Source organism: Mobula hypostoma, chromosome 17 (genome assembly GCF_963921235.1).
Source record: "Mobula hypostoma chromosome 17, sMobHyp1.1, whole genome shotgun sequence".
NCBI lineage: Eukaryota > Metazoa > Chordata > Chondrichthyes > Myliobatiformes > Myliobatidae > Mobula > Mobula hypostoma.
In genome coordinates, this window is record NC_086113.1 from 64,816,766 (window position 1) to 64,837,608 (window position 20,843).

At 42.5% G+C, this 20,843-nt stretch overlaps 1 protein-coding gene across 2 annotated transcripts in view; it reads right to left on the reverse strand.

Annotated features, from left to right (window-relative positions):
- The window catches only part of LOC134358091 (coagulation factor XIII A chain-like), a 228,584-nt gene that overhangs the window by 15,409 nt on the left and 192,332 nt on the right, over window positions 1–20,843 (reverse strand). For both annotated transcript variants that reach the window (XM_063070040.1, XM_063070041.1), the window contains exons 10-11: window positions 19,809–19,897; window positions 7,837–7,990 (exon numbers count right to left, since the gene is read on the reverse strand). In XM_063070040.1, the coding sequence (XP_062926110.1) occupies window positions 7,837–7,990; window positions 19,809–19,897 (243 nt within the window). The remainder of the gene's footprint in view (window positions 1–7,836; window positions 7,991–19,808; window positions 19,898–20,843) is intronic.

The following is a 20,843-nucleotide window of genomic DNA, read 5'->3' on the forward strand; positions in this document are numbered from 1 at the left end:
AAAAAGTGGGATAATATTAGCCATTTGCCAATCCTCAGGAACCAATCCTGAATCTAAGGAACATTGGAAAATGATCACCAATGCATCCGCAATTTCCAGAGCCACCTCCTTTAGTACCCTAGGATGCAGACCATCTGGACCTGGGGATTTGTTAGCCTTCAGTCCCATCAGTCCACTCATCACCGTTTCCTTCCTAATGTCAATCTGCTTCAGTTCCTCTGTTACCCTATGTCCTTGGCCCATCCATACATCTGGGAGATTGCTTGTGTCTTCCCTAGTGAAGACAGATCCAAAGTAGTTATTAAATTCGTCTGCCATTTCTCTGTTTCCCTTAACAATTTCTCCCAATTCATTCTTCAAGGGCCCAACATTGTTCTTAACTATCTTCCTTCTCTTCATATACGTAAAAAAAACTTTTGCTATCCTCCTTTATATTCCTAGCTAGCTTGCGTTCATACCTCATTTTTTCTCCCCGTATTGCCTTTTTAGTTAAGTTCTGTTGCTCCTTAAAAATTTCCCAATCATCCGTCTTCCCACTCACCTTAGCTCTGTTATACTTTTTTAATGCTATGCTATCTCTGACTTCCTTTGTCAACCACTGTGGCCACTTTCCCCCCTTTGAATCCTTCCTTCTCCGGGGGATGAACTGATTTTGCACCTTGTGCATTATTCCTAAGAATACCTGCCATTGCTGTTCCACTGTCTTTTCTGCTAGGATATCCGAACAGTCAACTTTGGCCAGCTCCTCCCTCATGGCTCCATAGTCTCCTTTGTTCAACTGCAATACTGACAGTTCTGATCTGCCCTTATCCCTCTCAACTTGCAGATAAAAACTTATCATATTATGGTCAATATCTCCTAATGGCTCCTTTACTTCAAGATCACTTATCAAATCCTGTTCATTGCACAACACTAAATCCAGAATAGCCTTATCCCTGGTCGGCTCTCGTACAAGCTGCTCCAAAAATGCATACTGTAGGCACTCTACAAACTCCCTATCCTGGGGTCCAGTACCAACCTGATTTTCCCAGTTCACCTGCATGTTGAAATCCCCCATAACTGCTGCGACATTTCCTTTGCCATATGCCATTGTTAACTCCCTATTAAACTTGCACCCAGTATCCATGCTACTGTTTGGGGGCCTGTAGATAACACCTATTAGGGTCTTTTTGTCCTTACTGTTCCTCAGTTCTATCCACACTGACTCTACTTCACCTGATTCTATGTCCCCCCTTGCAAGGGACTGAATCTCATTCCTCACCAACAGGGCCACCCCATCCCCTCTGCCCACCTTTCTGTCCCTTCGATAGCACGTATACCCTTGTACATTCAATTCCCAGGTCTGATCCCCCCGCAGCCATGTCTCCGTTATCCCAACAACATCATAGTTACCCATTCGCACCTGAGCTTCAAGCTCATTCGCCTTATTTCTGACACTTCGTGCATTCAGATATAGAATTTTTAACCCATTTCTCCTCTCCGTGTTTAAATCGCTGCCTATTGTGCATAACCCAGCTCCCCGAACTCTCACCGGGCTATACGCCCCTTGAATTTTGTTGTCCTTCTTAAATTTACTTACTCTTTCTGCACATTTAACTCCATGCTCCATCAGACCATCCCTCTGCACATGTATCCTCCTTATCACTCGTTCCGCCTCACCTTTCTCTACTTCACATTTAATAGGAAAGGTTTAGAGGGATGTGGATCAAATGAAACTAGGTGAGATGGGAATCACAGTCAGCATAGAGCAGTTAGACTGAAGGAAGGACCTGCTTCCATGCTGCCATGATGTTAGAGTGCCTGGGTTTGGACGGTGTTCCATGGTGCTACTGTGTCACGTTGTGCAGCCTTCAGTCAGATCATTTCGAGCAGTCTTGCACTGGGGAGAAACTTGCCCGCCAGAATAAAAGTTTGCACTCAAATTCAAGATCGTAGTAAAATGATACAACAACTAGCATTCATATCGCACAGCTGACATAATAATGCAGAATGGTTTGCAAGAGAATTATCAAACAAATTTTGCAACCTGATGTGAGCAAAGCTGAGTTGAATTTATTGTCAAATGCACCAGTACATGGAAGAAAAATGAAGGGCTTCCTTGCAGCAACATCACAGGCACATAGCATTAGAGAGACAACATCCACAAGACAAACATAAATAGAATATATACAAAATTATACAAGAATGAACATTATTAGAATGAAAGGAAACAAAGTCCATTGTATACGAAGTGATCACAGTGTTGCTATACTGAGCTCGTGGTAAGGTTGCATGGTGATAGTGGGACTCCTTGAACATTGAGATAGTTTTTAATGAGCAATTTAAAAGAGGAAAGTTGGGGAGAGTTGTACACCTATTGAATTGGGCGGGACAGCTATGGGCATAATGGCCAGGTGTCTCAAGATGAGCAAAAGGTTAGGAGGCTGACTGCGTTATCCCAGTTTCAGAGCTCGAGATATCTGTCATCATGAATTTAATCAGGCAACAAGCCTGTCCCTGAAGTCACAACATAAAATATTTCTCCCCACAGCGAAATTCAACTTAAATTAAAAATTTATCACAGAGCAATTAAAAATGCATTAACCTGGAGCATTGAAAAGCTAAATCGGGATCAGTATTCAATTCTGGCATTAAGGCATTTTTAACAAATTTTGCATTTCATTTCTTCAATTATGCTTTCTAAAATCCTTTACCGTTTAACTAAATAACTTCAATGTTCTCTTTTTTATCAGCTCTATCTCTCACTCTTTTTTGTCTTTTCTTGTGTCTTCACTTTCTATAAAAATACATTCACTTCACTTGCCACCCACATTAAGTGCCATATCCTTAATTTGGCATTTCCAGACCTTGCCTCCCTGCCACAGATCACAGAACTAATAACTTAGAAATGTAGTCAGTTGATAGTAGACAGACAGGTACTTAGACCTGAAAGTTATTCTATACCGGTCTGGCAGACTCCCAGGGAACATCGAGTGGTCACCTGCCAGTTGCGCTCTTGCCCATCTGTCACTGGGCGTTAGTACCCTGGACTTAAGTTTGTGTCTTCAGAGTTGTAGCTGAGAAACTGAGGTGAGATGTTTAGGTGCTGGACCTCAAAGGGTACATGCACCCATTCAGAGGTCTTGATCTCACTTTCATCCGACCAATCAGCCACCTACACTGCTGAATGAATCACCAGCCTTCTGGCAAAGACCTTCCAAACATCAGGATACCTCACATGAATCTTGGGAAAAGAAAGAAAGCAGTAGGGGGAATGGGAAGAAGGACTGGAGTGATTGGAAGTAGGAACTATTGGGGAAAGGTGCTGGAGGTGATGGGTCTCGACTCAAAATATTGACTGTCCATTTCCCTCCATAGATGCTACATGACCCACTGAGCTCATCCAGCATTGTTTGTGTTGCTAAGGGAATGAATGCTGTCAATCATCATTATCCATTTCAGGATCTTTTACAATCCGGCAAATCAGATGCATTATCATTGGATTCTAATAATTCCCATTTTATCCTATTACATTTGGTTTCCCAATTGCTTCCTTTACTGGACTGCAGGCTGTTGTGGTTCTGTACAATTGTTGGTTGTTCACTCTTTACATAACAAGTAGTCAAGGCTCAAGTGTGTTGTAATTCGTAGTACTCTGACAGATTGGTGCAGATGAACCTATTTTACATTTCTGAATTGAAGGTTAAAAATCTATCATTAACGTCAACAATGGGAAAAATAATATTTTAACTATATCAATCCATGTCAATAAGCAACATTAAGGGCAGAAAAGAGATGTGAAGGGGACTCAGCCTGATTAAAGTGATGCAAATACACGGCAAGCTGGAACATATAATTATTTTTTCTTTCCTTCTTGCTCTGTGTAGATAAGTAGACACGTTCAGATTCAAGGCACTTCCTGCAGTGATGAGGGTAGGACCAGCAGGCTCAGAACTCATTGCTCTTTAACTGAGTGGTTTACCAAGCTACTTCAGAGATTTGAACCATATGAACCGTAACCACGAGTTAAGGGAGTAAATCTTTTTCCCCTCTATTCCAGAGACACATTCCGGCTATATCAATAAAATTATAAAGCAAGAGATTTCAAGCCCAGAAAGTTCCCCAAGTACCAAAGCCCAACGATGGGTGGGCAACAGATACCCTCCCTTAAAACTTTGCTGGGAAGGTTTTCCAATCAGAAATGTGATGAAGATTTATCAGTGTAGATATGGGCTGAGATGTTTAATGGGATAGATCAGCACTAGGAAGAAAAGAAATTCTAAAACAAGGAAGACATGCATTTCTACGGACATCTCTCACATCCTAGGGCACCTTATTACCAAATAAGTAATTCTGATGTGCTGTAATATTGGATCCTTAACTGCACACTAACAGTAAAGTGATAATGATCAGAAAGTTGTGTTTGTGATTTGATTGAGGTATGATTATTAACAGAGCCTTGGGAGAATTGCCTTCCTAGCATTGGCCATTCAAGTGCACAGACATGACCTTGCTTTAGGAAAACTCAAGTCTCTAGGGTTGAATGCAAGACCTCCTGAAGCATGGGCAAGAGAACTATCAATTAGATCAGGGTGATATATGAATGTAGGCAAGAAAGCGTTGTGAAAGAGTGAATAGCAATGTTAGAAATCACTGAATTATTTTTCTGAAATTATAATAGGAAGAAGTGTTGGCTAAACCTTCCTAAACTGACAGCAGTGTTTCCATGCCATTGTAAGGAACAAAGTGCTTACAATACTTAGACTATTCCTGTTCTATCATAAACAACAACTTATTTTATATAGCAGCTTTGATCTGGCAGGTGTGAGAGGCTGCATGAAGCACGTCAGTTTTTATCTGGCGTACACCATGCAACAGCATCTCTAAGAACTAGATCTTCAAAGACACAGCCACCATTTATGGAACAATTAACTATAGGTATCTCAGGAGGCCAGAACTGGAAAGCTGCAGGATTGCAGGGTTGTTAGGTCCATAGACAGATAGGGAAGGGTGAGTGTATGCCAGGATCAGAAAATAACGATGAAAATTTTAAAATTAGAGGTTGCATAGGTCAAACCTAAGGCAGAGAAATGCACAAGACTCAGTACAAGTTGGACCATACAAAGACAAGAGCTTAGATGACAGTCAAATTTACGGAGAGGGCAGTGTTGGAGATCATTCCAGAGTACGTTGGAATCCAATGGTGACAAAGGTACCGATAAAGTGAATCAAAATGGATTCAAATTTAATGATGCTAGTGTATTGCAGGTATATGTAAAAAATCAGATGAAAGTACCATTGAGATGACAAATTTGATCACAGTTCTAATCTGCAGGTTGGTTCGTCAGTAGAGGACTTCAACAAGAAATGGCTTACTCTGGCAAAAGTTGATGGCTTTGTGGAGAGAACTCTGGAGTGAAGGTAGCTGAGGTTGAACTTCTAGAAGTTCATAAAATTAGGGGGCCATAGATAGTGAAATTATTCACAGTCATTTTCCCATGCTAGAATTCACATATCTAAGGTAGGATGGGGGATGTATGAAGGGGATCTGAGGGTCAATTTTTTCACATAGAAGTGTTGATGAAGTGTAGAGGTGGTGAAGTTGCAATATTTAAAAGACATTAGGCAAGTTCATTAATAAGAGGAGTTTAGAGGATCTAAGCTAAACACAGGCAAAAGGGACTAGCTTAGACAGGTATCTTGGTCGGCATTGATGATTTGACCTGAAGGGCCTGTATAATTCTATAGAATTCTATATGCTGTATAATTCTATAGATCTCTCTGTGGTATAAAGCAGCGAGTACACTTTTTATGGCAATGTATCTTTTCAGTTCTCAGAACTCACTTTTAGGGCAATGTTTTGTTAATCCCAGTCCCAACTGAAGAGCACTTTGGGCCTCAGTCTATGACATTACATAACTACAATATCTTCACACTGTCTCTTTACTGGGGCTCTCAAGGATAGCAGACTGCTATTTATTGAATGCAAAAGTGGATGTGTGGAATGTCCTGCCATACAGTCACTCAAAGTTACATTTTAGAAATGAAATATTCACGGACTAGAAATTTCAAAGTGGCATTAATGTTGCATGGAATAAAAAATAATGCACATTTAAATTTAACCTGAAGTTGTGAAGAAGTCTACTTAAAAACTTCAATATCTTTGGAAAACTCATCACATGAACTTGTCTTCTCAATGTGATCAAAATGTCTTCTGATTGGATTTCTGCTTCAAAACATTCTCAAGAAGTTGTGCACTATCCCCCTATAATGGTTTTGGGACCATGGTGTATATCTTTGACTAATTGGATTGAAGTACCCTAATGGATACCTACACACAAAAAACAGTTGAGTGGGTGTGGGAAAGAGAGATGATAATCCTTACAATCTCAAATCCAATCCCACCAAGAAACAACCAAAGCAGTTTTGAGTTGAATGGCCGATGGATGGGGAAACTTACCCACTTGAGTAGACAGCGCAGTCTTAATAAGGAAGGGATTTCACCTTCTGCACTGAAGATGAAAGGCTGGCTTCAAGAAACCAGGCAGCTGAAGGTAGCGAAAGAATTTTAGGTCCAGAAGATATAGTTTTTTAGATGTGGGTAGGGATTAGGGTGTTTCTCCACCTGGTTCCCCAAGTAGATCTACCTTCCTTCCTACATTCTGTTTCTGAACCTAAGCCCCCTCCACTTGTCCAACATTCACTTCTTCATCACATAATGTTTCTGCCAGTTCACTGAACCATCTGCCCAAGGTACAATCTTACCACCATCATCATCCTGCAGAGATACCCTGTCAATCATGCATTTGGGAAGACAAAACTCTTGCATGTCCCAAGACTAGACCAGAATCTCGACTCCATTCACCTGAGTGCTGGGGAATCCACATCCAGTAATGAGTGTAATATAAGAGTGCTCACTTAACAAAAGAGCAAGTGAAAGAAGGATGGGTTTAAGATTAAGGGATAATGGAGAACAATTTTTTTAAGTCACTAAGATATGCAGGAACACAATTCCGTACTTGTGAAATTTAATTTTCTGGGCTGGAGAGGTTGCTGGCATTAATTACCAAGCTGTTAAAAATTCACTGATACTGGAATGGACAAGCATTAGATTTTCCAATGTTTATGCAGTTTATCTTTCCTACAAGTCTATTATTTTCACCAGAAAATCAGTAGTGGTAAATAAAATGCAGCAGAAACTAATTAAAACCTTGTTTTGGACAGCACTGAACTGATATAAAACATTTGCTGCATTTGGTGAAGAGGAAGGAGTGACTAATGAGGGCTGGATTGAAACCCTGTGTAGAGTGTGTAGGATGACACTCTGCCCCTCTCCACCCCTGCACCTTGTTAACTCCTTGTCTGCTTGTAGTCAAATATATTACATTACTCTACATTTAAAGTCCTCCAAGAGGACCACAACCTTGCCATGGTTTGGAGGCTTGCATGCCTCAATAATTTAAAGGGCTATGTTGGCTGGAGTCAGGGCTTTATGATTTGGCTCTTGGTAGAGTCACCCATGTCAAACAGGTCAAAGGGTAGAAGACAGACTAAGAGTGGTCCACCGGTCCTCCAGGTTCTGGGATTCATCTCAGGGCTAAAGACTCTAACTGGTAAAACAAAATTGTTACGGAAACAGCAATGTAAAACCCCTCTACATCTGAGCGTGACAGTATTCCTGAGTCTCCACACAGTACTTGCATGACTGACAGTAGGGTAACCGAGAGGAAACTACTGACATGATGAAGGAAGCACCTTCATTGATGCACTAAACATCACTGGTGTAACAGGCAGTAGGTAAGTATACTTAAGTAATTTATTAACTTCAAATTCCCTCCAAGGCTGGGCCTATCTTACCTTCTGGATATTTATACTGATCTGTGATATTCTTCCTCATATCAGACCCAACTTCCTTGGTCAGAATCAACTTGCCAACTTCATCAGTCTTCACGTTTCCTTTAATCAGGGAACCGTCCTGTTGTTGGGTCCAATATATAACATCACTGTTTACCTTAAAGAAGAAAATCAAAATTAGTTTACGTAAAAGAGCTGAAAAATGACCTATATTGTGGTAAGGGTCCACTATAAGGGATGTTATTGTAATGTTCTCTAGAAATACAAGTTTCTCTTTCTTTAGCAACATGCAGATAGCTACTCTATGTATTTATGGGGGGAAATCGACAGATGACAGTTTCGGTTACAAAATATAACACAGGAACAGGCCCTTCAGCCCAATGTTGTGCTGAACCAATTAAACTATTGACACCTAATCCCTTCTGTCTCCACATAATCTACATCCCTTCATTCTCTGCCTATTCATGTCTCCAAGGGTTTCTTAAGACCATAAGACCATAAGACATAGAGCAGAATTAAGACATTTGGCCCATCGAGTCTGCTCCGTCATTTCATCATAACAATTCTCCAAATGAGGCATTATCGGTGTTTTATAAAGTCTCAACAATTACATCCTTGCTTTAATATTCTAGTCTTCTTGAAATGAATACTAACATCACATTTACCTTCCTCGCCACAGACTCAACCTGCAAATTAACCTTTAGGGAATCCTGAACAAGGACTCCGAAGACCCTTTGCATCCCAGTTTTTTGTCTTTTCTCTCCATTTAGAAAATAGTCAACCCTTTGATTTCTTCCACCAAAGTGCATGACCATACACTTCCCAACACTACATTCCATCTGTCATTTATTTGCTCATTTTCCTAATCTAAGTCCTTCTGTAGCCTCTCTACTTCCTGAAAACTACCTGCCCCTCGGCCTATCTTCAGATCATCTGCAAAACTTGCAAAAATTCCATCAATTCTATCTTCTGAATCATTGACATATAACGTAAAAAGAATCTGTCCCAACGCAGACCCCTGTCTGTGGAATTCCAACAGATTTCTCAGGCAGGATTTTTCCTTGACATCAGCCTATGTTATCCTGTGCCTCCAAGTACCCTGAGACCTCATCCTTAATAATCAACTCCAACATCTACCCAACCACTGAGGTCAGACCAGCTGACCTATAGTTTCCTTTCTTCTGCCTCTCTTCCTCCTTGAAGAATGGAGTGATATTTCCAATTTTCCATCTTCCAGAAACATTCCAGAATCTAGTGATTCTTGAAAGATCGTTACTAATACATCTACAATCTCTTCAGCCACCTTTTTCAGAACGCTAGGGTGCACACCATCTGGTCCAGTTGGCTTATCTACCTTCGGACCTTTCAGTTTCCCAAGATCCTTCTCCCTAGTAATGGTAACTTCACACACTTCACGACCTTTGACACCTTCCACCATAATGCTAGTGTTTTCCACAGTGAAAACTAAAGCAAAACACTTATTCAGTTCTTCTGCCATTTCCTTGTCCTCTATTACTACCTCTCCAGCATCGTTTTCCTGCACTCTGATATTCACTCTCACCTCTATTAATCTGAAGAAACGTTTGGTATCCTCTTTAGTATTACTGGCTAGCTTACTGTCCTATTCCATCTTTACCTTCTTAATCACTTTTTTAGTTGACTTATGTTTTATTTAAAAATCTTCCCAACCCTTTAACTTCCCATCAATTTTGCTCTATTATATGCCCTCTCTTTGGCTTTGACTTCTCTTCTTAGCTTTAGTTGTGTCATCTTTCCTTTAGAACACTTCTTTCTCTTTCGAATGTATATATTCTGTGCCTTCCAAATTGCTTCCAGAAATTATATACACTGTTGCTCTGCTGTCATACCTGCAAGAGTTCTTTTCCAATCAATTCTAGCCAACTTCTCTCTCATGGCTGTGTAATTCCCTTTACTCCACTGTAATACTGATACACCTGACTTTAGCTTCTCCTTCTCACATTTCAGAGTGAATTCAATCAATTAAGATCACTTTCCCCTAGGGTTCTTTTACCTTAAGCTCCCTAATCAATTCCGGTTCATTTCAACACACCCAATCCAGAATAACCGATCCCCTATGGGCTCAAGCATGAGCTGCTCAAAAAAGCCATCTCGTAGGCACTCTAGAAATTCTCCCTCCTGGAATCCAGCACCAACCTGATTTTCGCAATCTACTTGCATATTTAAATCTTCCATGTCTATTGTAACAATATTCTTTTGGCGTGCATTTTCTATCTCCCACTGTGATTTGTAGACCACGTCTTTACTACTGTTCAGGAGGGGTCTGTATACAACTCCTCTCAAGGTCTTTTTACCCTTACAGTTCCTTAGCTCTATCCACAATGACTCAACACCCTCTGAGCCTATGTCACCTCTTTCAAGTGATTTGATTTCATTTTTTACCAACAGAGCAATGCCGCCCCCTCTGCCTTCCTGCCTGTCTTTTAAATACAACGTGTATCCTTAAACATTAAGCTCCCAGCTATAATCTTCTTTCACCATGATTCAGTGATGGCTACAACATCATACCTGCCAACCTTATTCTGTATACTTTGTGCATTCAAGTATAACACCTTCAGTCCCGTATTTACTCTTTTCCATTTTGTCTGCCTGTTACATTGCAACTCATCCAGTTGATTGTAATTTTGCCCCATCAACAGCCACTCCTCACTACACATTGCCTCTGTTTGTAAACCAGCTACTTCACCTTCAGCACTGTTATTCACCTTTCCTTCAATCCTTATTGCATCAGCTTCTGCCACTGCCCCTGGCAGCATATTCCAGCCACCCACAACTTTCTGCGTGAAAAAACTTGCTCTGTGATTTCCTTTAAACTTTCTTCTGCTCATCCTAAAGTATTAGATATTTCACCCTTGGATAAAGATACTTGCTGGCTACTCCAACTATGCCTCTTGTAACTTTATATACTTCTACGCTCTGCACCTTCACCCCAGATGGGTGATGCTTCATTTAGTTGTATACATGTTTATGACTTAATGACAATAAACTTGAACTTGAAATCTAAATAAAGAATCCAAATGAAGGGTCTTGATCCAAAATGTCAAATGTCCAGTATCCTGCGTGTTGCTCCAGATTTCAGCATCTTTTGTGCTCCTTTTGTTTCACTTCACTAGCTTGCTTTCTGATAATGAATGTGATCTATATATTTAATCAAAAAAATTGGGTATTTAAAGCTGCAGATGACAGAAATCTGAAACCGGAGTGGAGTCATAGACTTGAAACATTAACTGTTTCTTCATTTACAGCTGCTGCCTGATCTGCTGAGCGTTTGCAATACATCTGGTTTTTATTACACAATCTTAAAGGGAAACTTAAATAAATCAACTTCAATGGTCAATTTAACATCAGAGAACGTATACAGTATACAACCTGAAATTCTTACTCTTCACAGATATCCATGAAATGGAGAGAAAAAAAAAAGAATGAATGACAGAAAACATTCGAACCCCAAAGCTCCCACCCCCTCCCGCGCACAAGCAGCAACAAAGAATCAACCCTTCCTGTACCACTCCGCCCAGTTGAGGTGTATGGGGACCGGACAGCCATAGTGAAAGTAAGAAGATCGGGGCCAGGGCATCTGAAATCATTGAAAAGATCAAGAGCAAATGAAGTGTCACAGATGAAGGTAGGAAGAGACTGAACCTCGACTCAGTTTTAAAACCTGGTTCAGTCCCTTCTTACCTATGTCTGTGACACTTCACACCTCCATTCCCCACCCCCCAACCAGGAAGGCCCAAAGCTTCCTGTTTCTTTCTGGACACCAGACCCAACCATTTCCCCCCCAGCCACTACTCTCCTCTGTCTGGCGAAACGTCCTCACTCTCAATAATTTCTCCTTTGGCTTCTCCCACTTCCTTTAGACAAAAGGTGTATCCATGGGCATTCGCATGGTTCCCAGCTATGTCTGCCTGTTCATCAGCTGTACCAAGCCTACACTGGTATCACTGCTCTACTTTTCCTATGCTACATCAATGACTGCATTGGTGCTGCTTCCTGCACCCATGCAGAGCTTGTGGACTTCAACAACTTTGCCTCCAACTTCCACCCTGCCCTCAAATTTACCTGGTCTATTTCTGACGCCTCCCTCCCCTTTCTTAATCTCTCTGTCTCTGTCTCTGGAGACAGCTTATCTACTGATGTCTATGATAAACCAACTGACTCTCACAGCTCTCTGGACTATACCTCCTCGCACCCTATTACTTGTAAAAGCACCATCCCCTTTTCTGAATTCCTCCATCTCTGCCACATCTACTCTCAGGGTAAGACCATAATACCATAAGAGACAAGAGCAGAACCAGGCCATTCAGCCCATCCAGTCTGCTCCGCCATTCCATTATGGCTGATCCTGGATCCAACTCAACCCATAAACCTGCCTTCTTGCCATATCCTTTGATGCCCTGACCGATCAGGGAACTATCAACTTCCGCCTTAAATATACGCATGGACTTGGCCTTGTTTGCACTCTGTGGCAGAGCAATCCACAGATTTACTACTCTCTGGCCAAAAAAATTTCTTCTTTCCTCTGTCCTAAAGCATCGCCCCTCAGTTTTGAGGCTGTGCCTTCTAATTCTGGATACCCCCACCACAGGCAACATCCTCTCATTATCCACCCCATCTAGTCCTTTCAACATTGGTAGGTTTCAATGTGATCGCCACGACTTCTTCAAAATTGCAGTGAGTACAGGCCCAAAGCTGCCAAACGCTCCTCATATGTTAATACCTTCATTCCCGGAATCATCCTAGTGAACTTCCTCTGGACTCTCTCCAATGACAACACATCCTTACTGAGATATGGGGCCCAAAACTGTTGGCAATACTCCAATACTGGTGTCTTACAAAGGCTCAGCATTATCTCCTTGCTTTTATATTTTATTCCCCTTGAAATAAATACCAACATTGCATTTGCCTTCTTTACCACAGACTCAACCTGAAAGTTAACCTTCTGGAAGTCTTGCACGAGGACTCCCAAGTCTATCTGCACCTCTGATGTTTGAACCTTCTCCCCATTTAGGTAATAGTCCACACTATTGTTCCTTTTACTAAAATGCATTATCATACATTTCCTAACACTGTATTTCATCTGCCATTTTTTTTATCATACTTCCAATTTGTCTAAGTCCTGTTGCAATCGCATTGCTTCCTCAGCACTACCTACCCCTTCACTTTCCTGTAACGCCATAGGATTTTATCTTGTTAAGCAGCCTCATGTGTGGCACCTTTTCAAATGCCTTCTGAAAATCCAAGTGAATGACATCCACTGCCTCTCCTTTGTTCACCCTGCTTGTTACTTCCTCGAAGAACTCTGATTTGTCAGGCAAGATTTCCCTTTACAGAAACCATCCTGACTTTGACTTATTTTATCATTAGTCTCCAACTACCTCAAAACCTCATCCTTAATAATAGACTCCAACACTTTCCCAACCACTGAGGTTAGGCTAACTGGCCTTTAACTTCCTTTCTTTTGCCTTCCTCCCTTCTTAAAGAATGGAGTGACATTTGTAATCTTCCAGTCATCTGAGACTATGCTAGAATCAAGTGATTTTTGAAACATCATGACCAATGCATCCATTAACAATTTCAGCAACCTCTGTCAGGACTCTGGGATGTAGTTCATCCAGGTGACTTATCCACCTTTGAGTTTTCCTAGCACTATTTCCTTTGTAATAGCAATGGCAATCACTCCTGCTCCCTGACACTCATGGACCTCTGCACAATGCACAATGAAGACTAATGCAAAGTACACATTAAGTTCACCTGCCATTTCTTTCTCCCCCATTACTACCTCACCAGAATCGTTTTCCAGTGGTCCAATATCAACTCTCACTTCCCTTTTACTCTTTATATAACTGAAAAAACTTTTAGTATCCTGCTTTATGTTATTGGCTAGTCTGCCCTCATATTTCATCCCTTCCCTTCACATAGCTTTTTTAGTTGCCTTTTGTTGGATTTTAAGTTTCCCAATCATCCAACTTTCCACTCACTTTTGCGACCTTATATGCCCTTTCCTTGGCTTTTATGTAGTTGTTAACTTCCTTTGTCAGCCTCAGTTACCTACCACTGCTATTTGAGAACTTTGTCCTCTGTGGGACATATCTATCCTGCACTCTGTGAATTATACCCAGAAACTTTAGCCATCTCAGCCCAGCAGTCATCCCCACTAGGACTGAGGCTTTTCATTGCAGAACCAAAGAGATGTCCTCCTTCTTTTAAGAAAGGGGCTTCCTTTCCTCCACCCTCAATGCTGCCTTCAACCACATCTCTTTCGCTTAACACCCATCTGCCCTCACCCCACCAGGGATAGGATTCCTCTTGTCCTCACCTATTACCCCACCAGCCTATGCATCCAGCACGTAATTCTCCAGAACTTCTGCCATCCCTAGCGGGATCCCACCACCAAGCACATTTTTCCAATACCGACCACCCCCCAACTTTCTGCCTTCTGCAGGGATTGCTCCCTACATGACTCCCTTGTCCATTCGTCTCTCCCCACTGAACTTCCTCCTGGCTCATATCCTTGCAAGCGGAACAAGGGCTACATCTGCCTCTACACCTCCTCCCTCACTATCATTCAGAGCCCTAAACAGTCCTTCCCAATGAGGCGACCTCTCACCTGTGAGTCTGTTGGGGTCACCTACTGTATCCAGTGCTCCTGGTGTGGCTTCCAGTTTATCAGGGAGACCCAATGCAGATTGGGAGACCGTTTTGCCAAGCACCTACACTATGTCCGCCAGAAAAAGTGGAATCTCCCAATGGCCACCCATTTTTATTCCACTTCCTACTCTCATTCAGCCATGTCAGTCTATGGCCTCCTTTACTGTCCCAATGAGGCCACGCTTCAGTTGGAGGAGCAACACCTGAATTCTGCCTGGGTAGCCTCCAAACTGATGGCATGAACACCGATTTCTCGAACTTCCAGTAAAGCCCCTCACCCCCACCAACTCACCCTCACCATTTCCCATTCAAATTTCCCTCTCTCACCTTACCTCCTTACCTGCTTATCACCCGCCTCTGGTGCCCTTCCTCCTTTTCTTTCTTCCATGGCCTTTTGTCCTCTCCTATCAGATTCCCCATTCTCTAGCCCTGTATCTCTTACATCAATGAGCTTCCCAGCTCTTTACATCAGCAGTACCCCCCCCCACCCACCCCGGTTTTACCTATCACCTTGTGGTTCTTGCTCTCATTCTCCCACTTTCTTATTCTGACACCTCATCTTTTTTTCTAGTCCTGACGAAGGGGCTCGGCCCGAAACATCAACTGTGCTCTTTTCCATAGATGCTGCCTGACCTGCTGATTTCCTCCAGCATTTGTGTGTGTTGTTACATATACGATGAGGTACGGGATGAGGAAAGGCATTTCTTGTGTACATGTAACGTGTGGTACGGGTTGTTTCATGCGTACATGTACGATGCTGTAGGCGTTATTGAAAGGCGTTTTGTGTGTACATGCACAATGAGGTACGGGTTGTTGAGATGCGTTTCGTGTGTACATGCACGATCAGGTATGGGTTGTCGAGAGGCGTTTCATGCATACGTGTAATGTGTGGTACGGGTTGTTTCATGCGTACATGTACGATGACGTAGGCGTTATTGAAAGGCGTTTTGTGTGTACATGTAACGTGTGGTACGGGTTGTTTCATGCGTACATGTACGATGCTGTAGGCGTTATTGAAAGGCATTTTGTGTGTACATGCACAATGAGGTACGGGTTGTTGAGATGCGTTTCATGTGTACATGCACGATGAGGTATGGGTTGTCGAGAGGCTTTTTGTGCATACGTGTAACATGTGGTCCGGGTTGTTGAAAGGCACTTCATGTTTATATGTACGATGAGGTACCAGCTATTGAAAGGCGTTTCATGTGTACATGTAATGAGAGGTACATGTTCTTGAAAGGAGTTTTGTGTGATCATGTAACGTGAGGTACGGGTACGACGAGGTACGGGTTATGGAAAGGCATTTCATGTGTACATGTATGATGAGATACGCATTATTGAAAGGCGTTGTGTGTCCATGTAACTTGTGGTACGGGCTGTTGAAAGGCATTTCGGTCTAGATGTTCGATCAGGTATGGGTTATTGAAAAGGTTGCTTGCAATGAATAACAAATTATTGGGAGAAATTGAAGGAAAAAGTGAGGGAGATCAGTGGATGGAAGGAAAGAAAGACTTTTGATTCTAAAATGTTTTTCACTTTGTATTAAATGTGTACAAGATGTTCACATTTTTGCCAGATGATGTTCAGTCTTGGGCAAGTTGCCATTTAGCTGGAAAGAGTGCGAAATTCAAAGGTCAAAGTAAATTTATTATGAAATTACATGCAATGAAAATGTCCTAGCGCCTTTCCGGGTTATATGACGAATAAACTCTTCCCAGGCTTCCAGCTGGGTATAAGTATCGATTTTAAATGACATTTTAGCAGCAAACTCTGCCACCTTCATCAGGAATGATGCCTGGGGATCTCTTAGTCCGGTGGAATTTAAACCCCATTGTTCATTCTTCCTGATTAGTTAGTCCTCATTCAATCAGATTTCCGCTCTCCTACCTTGTCTACAATCAAGTTGTAGTTCTTACTCAGAGCGAGTCTTTCGCCTTTGTTAAAATTCTTTTCCTCTAGGTTTATTTCAATGGCTTCCATCACTAGATGGTCCCAAAACCCACTGGTGCGGCACAGTAATTATGTGCTGTTGAAGTCAATTCAATGGCCATTGCAAATGTTATGTTCTGCTACCTCCGATTTCTCCAGGTAACCCAAATGGATACACGTCCTGTGTTCCTTGATGTGGGTTTGCACTGTGTATCCCAGTTGGCTGATATATGCTGCTCCACATTCACAGTAAACACCAACCACCCTGAGCAGCCAGTGATATTTGACCCGCATAAGCTGCGATTTGAGCTTCCTTATGGGATTGTGGATGGTATTAATCCATAATTTGTTCAGGAAGCTGGTGATCCTTCCAGAAACTGTGGAAATATAGAAAATATAGGCAGAAACCAGACAGTAGCCTTGGGCTTGGTGTCTATCGAAAACCCACTCACAACAGAGCAATTGTCTCTACTTTGATTAACTGTGTGAAAACTATTTTGGATCCGGACAGTCTCCCCGAGGAAGTAAGACGATTACACATGACGTTCCTACAGAATGGCTACAAGGTGAACGAAACCAATCGCGCCCTTAAAAGGGCCAACGGAAAAACCAGGAAACCTAACATGGAAGAGGAACCCGTCATTACCACTTGTCTTCCCTATATTTTCACAGTTTCTGGAAGAATTGCCAGGATTTTATGGGGCCAACAGAGATTTACAAAGAGGTATTTCTCGCAGGTCAGTGGCAGTTACTTAAGAAGGAGAGCTCTCTTGTGCAACACACACAGAAGTTGCTGGTGAACACAGCAGGCCAGGCAGCATCTCTAGGAAGAGGTTATGCTTTCTTGTGCGTTTGGCCATTGTACAGCAGCGTCAACAGAGCTCTTTAAACTAAATAAAAGTACAGAAGGGATAAGCGGAGCGGCCATTGTCAGGTCTAGGCCAGTGGCGTGAGTAGAAGCAACAGGGTTAGGATCAAAGGAGGCTTCGGCTCAGAAGAGGTGTTGGCTCTGTGTGAAGCGCCTCTCAAGGTTTCCTTTTTATCTTTATTTCCTCTCTTACTGTACCATTTAAATGGCTGTGGTGTGTTCTTCATGCCGGATGTTAGAACTGGGAGACCCAGAGTCTCCCGGGGAACTACATCTGCGTGAAGTGCATCTGGCTGCAGCTCCTTGAAGAGGAGATTAGATCCTCAGAGATCTTGACACCCAGGAACTTGAAACTGCTCACTCTCTCCACTTCTGATTTCTCTATGAGGATTGGTAAGTGTTCCTCTGTCTTGCCCTTCCTGAAGTCCACAATCAGCTCTTTCATCTTACTGACGTTGAGTGCCAGGTTGTTGCTGCGACACCACTCCACTAGTTGGCATATCTCACTCCTGTACGCCCTCTCATCACCACCTGAGATTCTACCAACAATGGTTGTGTCATCAGCAAATTTATAGATGGTATTTGAGCTATGCCTAGCCACACAGTCATGTGTATAGAGAGAGTAGAGCAGTGGGTAAGCACACACCCCTGAGGTGCACCAGTGTTGATTGTCAGCAAGGAGGAGATGTTATCAGCAATCTGCAAAGATTGTGGTCTTCTGTTTAGGAAGCTGATGGTCAAATTGCAGAGGGGGGTACAGAGGCCCAGGTTCTTCAACTTCTCATTCAGGATTGTGGCAATGATGGTATTAAGTGCTGAGCTATAATTGATGAACAGCATCCTGACATTGGTGTTTGTGTTGTCTAAAGCTGGGTGAAGAGCCATTGAGATTTGACCTGTGGTTGACCTATTGTGGCGATAGGCAAATTGCAATAGGTCCAGGTCCTTACTGAGGCCTAGTCATGACCAACCTCGCAAAGCATTTCATCGCTGTCGATGTGAGTGCTACCAGGCAATAGTCATTAAGGCAGCTCACATTATTCTTCGTAGGCACTGGTATAATTGTTTCCTTTTTGAAGCAAGTGGGAACTTCTGCCCGTAGCAGTGAGAGGTTGAAAATGTCCTTGAATACTCCAGCTAGTTGGTTGGCACAGCTTTTCAGAGCCTTACCAGGTACTCCATCAGGACCTTCCACTTTGTGAATTCCCTCATTAAAGACAGCCTAACATCGGCCTCTGAGATAGAGATCACAGGGTCACTGGGTGCAGCAGCAATCTACACAGCTGTAGTTATATTCTCCTTTTCAAACCAGGCATAGAAGCATTGAGTTCATCTGGTAGTGAAGCATCACTGCCATTCAGATCTTGTGCCGTGAATAAAAGGATAGGAGTGCAGATAAGTGAGTGTCTGAAGAGATGGTGCAGCAATCAGGGGCATTGGTACTTGTTCTGGGGAAGGTAAGACTGTACAGTCCATATCTTCACAAGGTGTTAATGAATATCACACTGAGCCAGTTTGCTACTGCTTTGCGGGGGGGGGGGGGAAGAATTGGATTTAAATTTGTTTGGCTGGGGGTGGGGGGATCTAAAGCAGAATACAGAAAGTACAAAAGCAAAAGTGGACAGAAACCAGGCTGTCAATGAACAAAACTTAATGAGAGAAGGCAGGGTAAGCTTACTAAACTGGAAAGTAGTGTTCTTGGAATATTGTGGCAAAGGACAAGGTCAAAGTGGGATTGATTGCTTTGAAAAGAGGCCACTCAACTCTAGAAGGGGCAAAATTGGATTGGAGAGATCATAAGTGCTGTTTTGGACGATACAGTAAGTGTATAATGTTTGAGAAGAATGGGGACAGTGATGAGGAAAGAGAAAAGGACCACACACCCTCACAATTTTATATTCTTTTATGAGATCAAGCCTCAGTCTCGGATGCTCCACAGGGAATTGGTGATTTAACAACAGATGATTTAGACTGGGAGAATTGCCAATGAGTGGCACACATACTGCCAGAGGAGACACAGGAAACTGCAGATGCTGCAACAATCTTCTGGAGGGAATCAGTAGGTCAATCAGCATCTATGGAAGGAAAGGAACTGCTGAAATTTTGGGTTGATACCTGCATCGGGACTTAAAGTGGCGAAAAAGCTGTTAGTGCTGGATACTGATAAGTAATGGAGGTCAGACTGAAAACCATTAAGGTAGAGGTGAATGGCAATTGGAACTGGAACCAAATGGATGGAGGGGAGAGAACTCAGCAGGTCAGGCAGCACCTCTGGAGGCAACATTTCGCCGAGCTCCTCCAGCATTTTGTGTATTGCTCACAACTTCCAGTATCTGCAGTCTCTTTTGGTCTCGGTGATATTGGTATCTTGAAAGGAAATACAGTTCACATCTGGGATGGATCATTCCTCAATATAATAGTAGGCAGGTATTTCTATACTTAATATCATCTAAAATCTGCTGCTGTGCACCTGGGGCTTTCCACTTACCTCTGCGTATATGAAAGGTCCATCAAATGGAAGGAAAACCTTCCCCTGTTTTATAGCCTTAACAGACGCAGGTCCACATCTATACATGCCTGAGGAAAAGAATGTGGTGATGTTTAGATGTAAAACTTACAAGCAAGCACTTAGCCAGATACTCTAAGGCATAAGTCAGGAGTGTTATTGAATATTCTTCATTTGTCTGGGTGGGTACAGCTCCAACAACTTTTAAGAAAATCAAAGCATCCATGGCAAAGTACCCCATCCACCACCTAAACATTCATCCCTTCTACTACTAGTGTATAATATCCCACAGTGTGCATTATCTATAAAATACCCTGCCATTACTCCCTGATGCTTCTCCCTCAGCAACCAAACCCAAGATGGACAAGGATAGCAGTTACATATGAACACCACCTGCAGAGTTCCCTCTATGTCACACATCATCCTGGCTTTGAAATACATCACTCTTCTTTCAACATCACTGGGTCAAAATCCTGGAACTCCCCATCCAACAGCACTGTGAGAGCACCTTCACAAGGAGGACTGCAGTGGTTCTTGAAGGCAACTCACCCTCCACATCTGAAGAGCAATAAGGGATTGCCAATAAAAGTTTGTTTTGCCTGTGATTCCCAAATCTAAGAAAATGTATGTGGGAAGCTACACTGATTTCTTCCAAGCAGCTACCTGATTACTCCCACTGTTGTCACCCTCACAAGTATTGCCAATCCCATTCTGAACACTGCTGCTGCTGATTCACTACCTCACTGGAATCCCAGATCCTGACCAGGAATGGGTTTCCTCTTTTCACATCTGCTTCTTTTACCAATCATCTCTCATTCTTCACCCCCTGCCACTGGAAACAATCTCCTTTCACTCATTCTGTCTAAATATCATGGTTTTAAACTCCCCATTGGATTCCTTTGATGAGAAGACCAAATCTATTTTCTTGGAGGTTGGACTGCCATATGTACACCTGACAAACGAAAGGATAAGTGATGATCCAGAAGACCCAGGTCTTGGACCAGGATGAAACAAGTT